Source organism: Gobius niger (genome assembly GCF_951799975.1).
Source record: "Gobius niger genome assembly, chromosome: 10".
Taxonomy (NCBI): domain Eukaryota; kingdom Metazoa; phylum Chordata; class Actinopteri; order Gobiiformes; family Gobiidae; genus Gobius; species Gobius niger.
Window position 1 is genome coordinate 9,893,160 of NC_136861.1, and position 9,972 is coordinate 9,903,131.

At 40.3% G+C, this 9,972-nt stretch overlaps 1 protein-coding gene across 1 annotated transcript; it reads left to right on the top strand.

The window, feature by feature from the left end:
* The first annotated feature begins 528 nt into the window (after positions 1-528).
* tsen54 (TSEN54 tRNA splicing endonuclease subunit) lies at positions 529-8,656 on the top strand. Its single transcript, XM_079564485.1, has 14 exons — positions 529-594; positions 1,286-1,444; positions 1,769-1,832; positions 1,955-2,038; positions 2,331-2,429; positions 2,533-2,585; positions 3,060-3,149; positions 3,369-3,434; positions 4,005-4,171; positions 4,346-4,548; positions 4,803-4,938; positions 5,223-5,283; positions 6,652-6,765; positions 8,220-8,656. The coding sequence occupies exons 1-14, from the start codon at positions 539-541 to the stop codon at positions 8,368-8,370; spliced, it is 1,503 nt and encodes a 500-aa protein (XP_079420611.1). The 5' UTR covers positions 529-538; the 3' UTR covers positions 8,371-8,656.
* The last annotated feature ends 1,316 nt before the right edge of the window (positions 8,657-9,972 follow it).

Consider the following 9,972-nt stretch of genomic DNA (forward strand, 5'->3'; position numbering starts at 1 on the left):
GCCAAAAGATGTTATATAACTGGTTCAAGTAGTCTAACCACAACCAGCGCATTGAACAATGGTGGGGATATCTGAGAAACTTTCTGAATCTGAAACTTTTCTCGTAAAAACAGGATTTATTTTGCTCATAAAAACAGAAACTTTACTCATAAAAACAGGATTTATTTTGCACGTTAAAACAGAACTTTTCTCGTTAAAACAGAACTTTTCTCGTTAAAACAGAACTTTTCTCGTTAAAACAGGATTTATTTTGCACGTTAAAACAGAACTTTTCTCATCAAAACAGAACTTTTCTCGTTAAAACAGGATTTATTTTGCACGTTAAAACAGAACTTTTCTCGTCAAAACAGAACTTTTCTCGTTAAAACAGAACGTTTCTCGTTAAAACAGACTTCTTCTTTTTTTCACTGACTACAATGCTCCTTCGTACATTTTTACCTCAGATTGATAACAATCTTTGAAGCAGCTGCTCGAGCCTGAAAAGGTCTGGCTTTAGGACCCAGCGGGGCTCCTCCCCTTTCCCTTTGACCTGTCCAAGATGGCGGACCAAAACACAAGCCGTTGTCAACCAAACTCCTACAGCGAGGTTCTCACGTACGAAAATGCTCCTTTGACTCATTTAACCAACAAAATAAATCACCGCATATATTATTCATCAGTATCGCCGTTTTAAAATTAAGTTTCACTGTTTAGTTATTACCTGGAATGGCATTGTTTGGTGTGTAGCTAGCTTGTGTGGAGCTAGCTGCTGCTACTGACACTTCCTCCTTACTCATGTCCTTGTATGTTACATCCATGGTCCTTCTTACCCTACTGTGCTATTTATTAAACGTCACCCAAACTAATATCTTTTTCATCTTGTTGTGGATGTGAGATGCATTGTAAGAGTGAATTTGTGTGTGTATGTCGCCCTCCGTTGTGTGTTTGGGTGAACAACATGTGAAATACGTAAACGTTTTCTGTATGTAGGCATCATTGGTAAACAATAGCAATGAAAAACGCACCTATTATTTTACCATTTTTATTCTATTCTTTTTTTCTTTTTTTTTTTCTTTTTTATATATATATAAAGTAGGTTACTAACGAGTAATAAAAGCATAAACTAACCCAACATTCTTCTTCTTCTTCAAAAATCCTTACATTCGCATGAGGATAAATCTCAGGACTTTAACGCAAGCTTATCTGCATTATTAGATATTTTGTCATAATTACTCATGTTAGTAACCCATAGTTTTGTGCTATTAAAAATGATTAAAGAATGATCTATCTTTCTTTCAAATTTCAGCCCGACTGAGCTCTTTGCGGCTCGTAATCGCAGCCACAAGATCCCGGTGAGAGGACAGAAGGACTTCATCCCGGATGGTTCGGAGGAGCAGAAGCAGAGGTTGGAACAAGCCCTCGATGAACACTGGAACTTAATATCAGAAGAAAGAGTCGAGCGCTTGTAAGTGAAAAAATATGTTCTACTTGTTGATCCCAACCCCACAGAAGTATCCGATCAAGGTGTATTGATTGGAATGAGTGATCCTTTCATGCATATGTTATTAAGATAAATAACTGTCAAAACTGAGCAAGGGTTGACGTGTAGACGATGGATAATGCATGTTGGATGCTGCTGAGGTTAGAGCTGTCCGGAAACAGGAGGCCGAGAGGAAGACCAATGTGAGAAGAACAGATTTAGACACAAGAGAACAGCAAAGTATTTGACACCAGTTTTGCTTTTATTGTTGTATTTCTCTGTAAATTACTTTTATTTTGTGCCCTGCAGAGGAAGTTTAGTGAAAGGTGTGTGGATGCCTGAGGAGCAGATCATAGAGCTCCAGACTCCTGCTGTAAGTAACAAAATAATACAAAACAAATAAATGGTAGTAATACAGTTGTAAATTCTTTACTTTAAAATTAAGTAAATTAATTGTCTCAATGTAAACTGAAGTAATGAAATTGTGTTCTTTAGGGAAAGTTTTGGCAGACGATGGGGTTTTCCTCCAATGGAAAACAATGCCTGCTCCCCGAAGAGGCCCTGTTCCTGATGGAGTGTGTGAGTGGTTTTAAATATGAGTATATTGAACTTCTGAACTCTGTTCCAGCTGAGGTACACCCTGACCAAGGTCTGGGCTTGGCTGCAATACAGATAGTATAGAAATGTATAGAAAAGCAGATAAATAATAATGTATTGTAATGAATGTCAAATGTTAACTTTACATACAACTCCTAAACTCCACAGGTGCAAATTTAACTTAAACACTGGTACCTTTAAAAGATACATTTGGCTTTCAGGGATTAAAACAAACTTAAAAGCTGATCTGTGCCTATAATGTTGTTTCTGACAGGGGAGCGTCCAGGTGTTTTATCAGGGCCTGCCTTTTTCAATTCAGGACGGATACGAGAAATTCCTCTCAGCGAACTCCGTCTCCTTTAATCAGTATCTGGTAAAGTATTGGCGAAGTCCTCTATAATCCAGTTATATTTACTTTACTTATAGCGGCTCTGAATGCACTGAGAACTATGGAATCATTTTTAATCTGTGCTCAGGTTTATGGACACCTGAAGAGACTGGGATACGTGGTGCTCCGGTTCAATCCCAGGTAATAAACTTGAGCTAAACTACTACTACTACTACTTTTACTACTACTTCAACTACTGCTGGTGGTGGAAGTTGAGTTGATAGGAATGGTCGTGATTCTGATGCAGCACTAAAACCACTTGTCGTTTCAGTGAAAAGAACTTTAAAAATCGAGAAGCAAAGTCTTTTACATGTAGCTGTTTTATCTGAGTGTATTATCTTGATTTAATTATGCAATGTTTATTTGTGATTATGTTTTGCACAATTGTAACTTGTGTGTAAACTTGTTCCTCTGCATCTTGGCCAGGACACTCTTAAAAAAGAGATTTTTAATCTCAATTAATTTTTATCCTGGATGAATAAAGGACAAATAAAAAAAAATGAAAAAAATAATGTACACATTGAATGATCAAGTAAAGAGGGTTTGAATGTTGATGGGACTATTCTAGTTAAATGCATGTAAAAGACCATTAAGTCATTTCTTTTCTCCACACAGTTCAGAGCCGACAGCCTACACCCGTCAGCTGAACCTCCCTGTGTCCAAAGACAGAGGGCAGAAGAGGAAGCGCAGCCCCTCTCCATCAAGGTAAAACCATCATACTCTTGTGCAGTGTTGATAGTTGCTGTAATTCCAATGTAGAAAATTTTACTATAATGAAAGCATTTCATTTGTTCATTTCATTGCATTACATTATTAATATACTTGTCTGTGTCCCAGCATATATACTGGGGTTTTCCTTTTGAAATGGAAAACTATCACTAATGAGCGATTTTGTTTTTGATTGGGACTGTGTTGTCTGTGCAGTGAAAGTAAAACGTCTGATGAAACGACAGTGGAGCAAATGGACCTCGAAGGAGAAAAGTCTGTAAGGTGAGTCTTTTTGTTTTGTCTTTTGTAGTTTTGCTTAAAATATTAATAAAACCAACTTATTGAGTCATCAAAACAAATCACACCAAAGTATTGATTGAGTTACAGCAGAACTAAGTAACATGTTTACCTTAATAAATCCTTTTTGTAGTCCCTGTGGGGGTAATACAAGTGTTTATGGGATGATTGGAGGGTCTTTCATCTCCGCCTGGTGTCTCTGGCCAGAAAACCATGTTTGTAACTTGGCTGCCACCGGGCCGGAGCAACCAATTTACACTAATAGAATCACGAAGAAGTAGCTAACAGGCTAACGGGCAAAGCTAACTGCGGGCTAGCGTCACTTTAAACAGTATTTTTTGAGTGAAAAAAAATGTTTCCATTGTATAATTGGATGTACAATATCACTCTTTCCCTTCGCCTTTTCTGTCAGCGTAGTATTTACTCTCCAAGACAATTAATAAGTTAAAAAATCATAACTTGCTACGACACCTGCAGTTGCGCTTATGGCCTCTAGGGGCAAGAGTTACTTAGTACTGCTTTAAAGTGTTGAAATGTGGTGTGCTTGTGTTACAGCCATCCGACTGAAATGCCTGAGGAGGAGCCCGGGTGCAAACAGGAAGTGAAACATAAGGAGTGGTGGTCTCCTGCAGATGTATCAGCAAAAACCTCAGAGTCCAGCTCCAGGACGGGATCCTGCCGATGGGACTTCAGCTCCATCCACTTTCCTGATGTCGGCTCTGGTACAGATCAAATGTTCTCACAAATCTATAAACTAAACACAAACAATATCACTCAACCCCAGACCTAACAAGCCACCCCAAGTTCCTTTACTAAATCCCTCATCCAGCTTTGTCGTAGTTTCCCAAAAAGCGCCTGTCTGTGTTGGTAAAAACAGTTTTCTTTTCCACCCACAGTCCTGCGTTTTCATTCTAAAGACGCCGCCTCTTTGTCGGCGCCTGATCCGTCTCTTCTTCCCGGGTCCGTGACAGTCGGTCAGTGTGACATCGCCCTCTGGAGGCGGAGGGTGAACCTGAAGGAGATCAGAATGTCCCACAGCGACCAGAGGAAAGAGGACGAAAAGTACTGGCGAAAACAAGATGTCAATAAGGACCCGGAGGTGGAGTATATCAGCCTGGACAATCGTGACTAGAATAGAGTAGAAATGTGTTTGTCATTGTCAGTTTGGATGTCATATGATTGGCAGGAAGAGTTACCGATAAGAGAAACAAATGTCTTCATGTCACAGAACAAACATGGCGGCTTACATGCAGTTAAATTAAATTAAATGCTAGAGTTAAGAAATGTATCTAAAGTATGCCATAGAGTAACGTGATTTGGATAACATTGATAACATTGTTTTTTTGTGTGTAGGTGCGGCGCTGCAGGACTTGGTCGGAGTATCGGCAGCTCATGACCAAACGCAAGTCAGAGGTCGGGGGTCGTCCGGCTCATCTTTGGGACAGAGAAGTCAAGCCTTTGCACGACCCGGCTCAGACCCTACCCCACGGTGAGACACAGGAGAAAGGTTTGTTTGGTGCCAATACTTCTGTTTTTAGGCGAGTACCTGAGCAGCGGTTTACTGCATTGTGGCTAATGGACTGACATTGGTATCGACAAGTACCCTGGTACCCTGACTAAGCCCAAATATTTTTTTGGAACAATAGTAATTGTGTTAGAATCTGTTATTTGACTAATTATATGGAGGTGTTGATTCCACTAATCAGGTGGAAGGTCCACATATTTGTAACTAATCGTGAGAATAAAGAAGTTTGACCATGTTTTCTTTTACAGAAGAACTACTGGAGAAAATCAGCATCATCAAATCGACCAATTTACTGGAAGGAGCTTCGCGGTAAAGTCACGTTACTATCATGATTTGCACTTGTGTTCTAAATATTGGCTTAAGGCAAGACACGGCAGGGGAAAATATTTATTTTTCATGCAGTGGTCAATGTGGAGATTTGTTGCAAGTTTTCTCCCTTATCCCTTGGTTTTCATGTCAAAGTATTAAAAACACAAGACTTGCCCAGTGCGGAGCTTATTTTATGACGCTTTGTTTGTGAGGGAGCCGGAGATATCCAGGAAATAACTCCGACATCGCGCTGCAGACGTCCTTATTCTCATCATTGATTCACATCATTTCTCGTTTGTGTCACGGCCGGTCAGGCCTAACTTTTCCCATAACTTTTTGTGTTTACGGGATTAAGGTCAAAGTCTATGTTTGTCAAACGACGTGGTAATTAACGGGAAATGTTGGCTGCATTTTCTTCCAAATCAGAGTCAATTTTGGGTTTAGGATATAGTTCATATGATACAGAATAATTATAATTTTAATAAATGTAATTCAAGCTGTCCTGGACAGAAGGTCTCACCAGCTGTTCCAACCATAGGCTTATTTCTATGGGAGAAGCTCACATGAGGTGGACATTCTTATGCTTCACTCATAGTGGGGTCTTAAGCTGAGAAAGTACTGACATGTTATACATTTCCTGGACCCTCATGTCTGGAGAGTTGCCCAATATCAGACATGAGTGTCTGTGATGTCCCTGGAAGTCTCAGCGTTATAGTGTTTGAGGAGCTATGGTTACCTTGGCATTTGTCACAGAGTAGTGAATTTGAGCTAAAACGAAAAATGAAAATGCCTTCTTTACAATGATACCAAATACCATGGTGTGAATTATTATCTAATGGACTGGAAATGTCCTAAACTAAAATATGGACTTTTACACTTCAAGAGCTGAAAACTATGATAAAGCTGTAACTCTGAAAAGTCCATCAAACCAAAATATAAAGGTCAGATATGGACCTATTACAAAATCATTGATGGGCTTTGCTCTTTGGGTGTTGCCAATATCTGGCCTGGCTCATGGACTTAAACCCTTTGGCTGGTTTTCTCAAAATTAGGCTTTTGTTCCACTTTAGTAGCTTTGACTCCAAACCTTCCAGTCTTGCACAAAACAATATTTTCTAATATATAATTCCAAGCCTGATTTATTGAGCTTTGAACCCAAAAAACAGGGCAATGTTTATGTCATTTTTATGCATAAAATGTCATTCTTGTATAAAAATATAAAATGGCAGAAAACTTGCAATACGTTATCTTCTCAAATTTTCTTCTGGAACATGAAACTGTCATTCGCATTCAGACAAAGCCCATCATTCATCACTCGTTCTGCGCTCAAAGTGTGTTTAATATATAATTAGATGTTTTTGCTTTTAGTCTACGACCGCCGGACGACTGGAGGATCAGTTTCAGCGTCTTTCAGCCCGACTCGGTGTCCAGCTTTAAGAAGAGCAGCCCGGGCCGGCCCTATGTGCGGATGGTGGTTTGCAGGTGAGGCCTTGCTATGTAAACAACTCAATACACTTTTTTCACCACCTTTGTTTGGCTCTAGCGTGTGGGTCATTAAAGCTAGTCCAGATATTTATTGGAAAGAGCCTCGTGGACTGGCCTGTTTACAGCTGTCACGCCTAGAGTGATATCGGCGAATACAAAAGGGAGATTCCGCTCTATTCAATCAGCAAAGGTCTGTAATGTAATCACTATAAGACGATAATATGTGAGTAAACAGGAAACGCTTTTGAATAGGTAAATTAGATATTAGCCTGCTTTATACAGCTTGGTTTTGGTTTGGCTTTTAAACATATGTATGAGTACGTTTACATGTGCTTGAGTATTCCGATTACCGTAAATTCTCTAATATAGGCCGGGGCCTTTATTTACTCAAGCGCATCAAGGACCAGGCCTTTACTGGAACCGGGCCAATATAAGAGACAGGCCTTTATTTCTATTTGTGCAAAACAGACGACCAGGAAAATGAAGAAAAAATGAAATTTGTGTCCATTTGAATCTATTATATTGGGTTCATTTATTAATTACCATTTCAAACACTCTCCCAGCGGCTGGAACATTGACGCCTTTTATTTTGTAGGGACAACAGGCAGCGTTTCGTTGCTGTTAGCGGAACGTTCACATCAATGTCAGATTTCTCTACCTTCGTTTTTACCGCAAACTTGGATTATTTGTTGTTATCTTGTGTAAAAGGCGAGTTTAGACGGAGCGTTTTTGTTTGTGATCGATCATAAAACAGACCCAAGAGAAGACGAGACGCTGGCAGAGGCAAATTAAAGCCGGTCTCTAAAACAGGCCGGGGCTTTCATTAGAAACTATAGCGGTAGAAATATTCCCCATGTTAGGAATTTGTCTCATACTCGTGTAAATGATAACTCGCGTGCAGGAAGTAAACAAACGGGAACCTGGGCCGAGGGGGGACGCTGCGGAGGAGCTGATCCGAGCGTAACTTTGACACAGATTTAGCCACTTTTCAAACCTCCTGTGACTATATTTGGAAACAGGGCAAGCAACAAATGTTGTGTGACCCTCCAGGGTTTTAATAAAGTCACCATCGCGTCTTCAAAGCATGTCCAGCTGCTCCGTGTGCAGGTACGTTTCACGCCTCAAAATACGATCGGCGTGAGCTGCGAACCCGGCCACTGTTAGAGACCCGGCCGGTAATGGAATACAGGCCAGTATCACAGAATTTACGGTATTAGCCTTTTCAGACTAGCCGCAGGTTTACTCCATATTGTATTTTCTCAGGAGTTGTTAAGCGTGTAAAAACTGCCAGCAGCTCTGTGGCTATAAGTTTATCACTATGGTAACGGCCCTCCGAGTGATGTCAGTGAAAATCATCTACAAAGTGATTAATTTTCTCGATCTCCCTCCTTCTCCCTGTATTCTCCATCTCTTCCTTCTTTCTCCTCTCTCTCTCTCTGTTGCTGCTGTAGTTTCGATGGCCCTGTCCCAGACCTCAGCGCCCTGAAGCAGTTGTCCTCTCAGAGTCCGGAGGTGCCGCTGGTGTTCGCCGCTGTGGACCACGGAGACATTTCCTTCTACACTTTCAAGGACTTCCACCTGCCGAGAGACGTTTTCCCCTGACAACAAAAAAGCTTCCGAAATCCAACAAATAATTAAACTTGAAACGCACTGGATCTCAGGACATTTGCCCTCCACTAATCCACAAGTTTTAATCGTAATCTTTTTAGTTTTAGTTAAGTAAATGTCAGGCAGATTTGAATTTGTTGAATTAGTTATGGATGCAAATAATACCATTCCAGTACCTTTTCTTTTGGTAATATTGTTGAATGATGCCAATATAGTGGAGGGCAATGTATGTTTCTAATATGGTATTTTGTATTTCACCACTTCCACAACTGTTTCATTTAAATCCCTCATCGATGTTAATATTGTAATTTATAATCATTAAATCACGGCTTTTGTGAAATATTTGGAAAACATTACGAGAGGACGAACATCTTACTTCATTTGTGATTTTATTGAATGAACCGCTGTCAAGGTTAAAAAATAAAAGTTCGTAGAAAGCTTGTCACCTGAGGACGCGGCTTATTTAATGGAACAGGCCACCATTTTTCCATACTGAGATATGTTCTTACCTGAGCTTAGACGAGTTGATGCGTACCTGTCTGGTCTTTGTGTGTGCCCTCAGTTATGCATATCGACCAAAGATGTTGTAAGCATTTAGCCTCTCCCAATGTATTCCTATAGCTCCAAACGGGGGTGAAGTTGGAAGCTACCACACTCTTCCACGGGTACACACAAAGACCAGACAGGTCCGCATCAACTCGTCTAAGCTCAGGTAAGAACATATCACGGTGTGGAAGAACTGTGTGCCCTCAGCCACGCAAAAAGACCAAAGATGATGCCTCTCCCAGTACAGTGGCGGACTGGCCATATGTCCAGTCTGGAAGAACACAGAAGGGCCACTGGCTCTAGGGCCACCAGTCCCGCCTCAACCGAGCTTTACCCAAATCTAAAAGCTAAAAAGAAAAGCATCAAAATAGCGAGAAAAAGAGGATGAAAAGTCAACAAAAAACGTGAGAAAAACACGCTCAAAAAAATGATGATTTTTTTTTTAAAAACAACAAAAATATGACAAAAATGTAGCGACGTGACGAAAAGTTTCCATCACTTTTGTAGGTCTTAGCTTTCAAATGAGGCGTTGCATTGTTGATCTCCAGTCGAAAAGCTTTTAGATTTGGGTAAAGCCCAGTATAAACATATAAGATGAATCTAAAAGGAATTCCGTGGTGTATGGTGTGCCACAAGGTTCAATTTTGGGACCATTATTATTTATTTTTTATATTAAAGATTTTGCTTCTGTTTCTACGACCAACTTTCCCGTTCTTTTTGCTGATGATACCGATCAAAAAAATAATAATAAAAAGCCGAACTAGGGAAAATGCACTCGTTACTGTTTAGGCGGGTGGTAAGAGGTTAAAATATGTATTTGTGGAAGTGCACAATTCGCTAATTTGTGCCAGGCTGGTCAGAGTCCAGGGCTGTTTTTCAGTCCCAGTCCGCCCCGTCCCAGTATATTCCTATAGCTCCAAACGGGGTGAAGACCAGCCACGCATCAACTTGTCTAAGCTCAGGTAAGAACATATCTCAGTATGTACAGGTACAGGTGAACATTTCGAATTATGCAGACCAATGTGAGCTACTGTATATAAATGTACTTAT

What these genes read in the sequence shown, in the direction of transcription:
- tsen54 (XM_079564485.1), top strand. Translation starts at nt 539, where the DNA reads ATGGCGGACCAAAACACAAGCCGTTGTCAACCAAACTCCTACAGCGAG. An exon ending in GAAGGAGAAAAGTCTGTAAG is followed by an intron (nt 3,435 to 4,004) that starts GTGAGTCTTTTT and finishes CTTGTGTTACAG; the next exon opens with CCATCCGACTGAAATGCCTG. An exon ending in GTGCGGATGGTGGTTTGCAG is followed by an intron (nt 6,766 to 8,219) that starts GTGAGGCCTTGC and finishes TTGCTGCTGTAG; the next exon opens with TTTCGATGGCCCTGTCCCAG.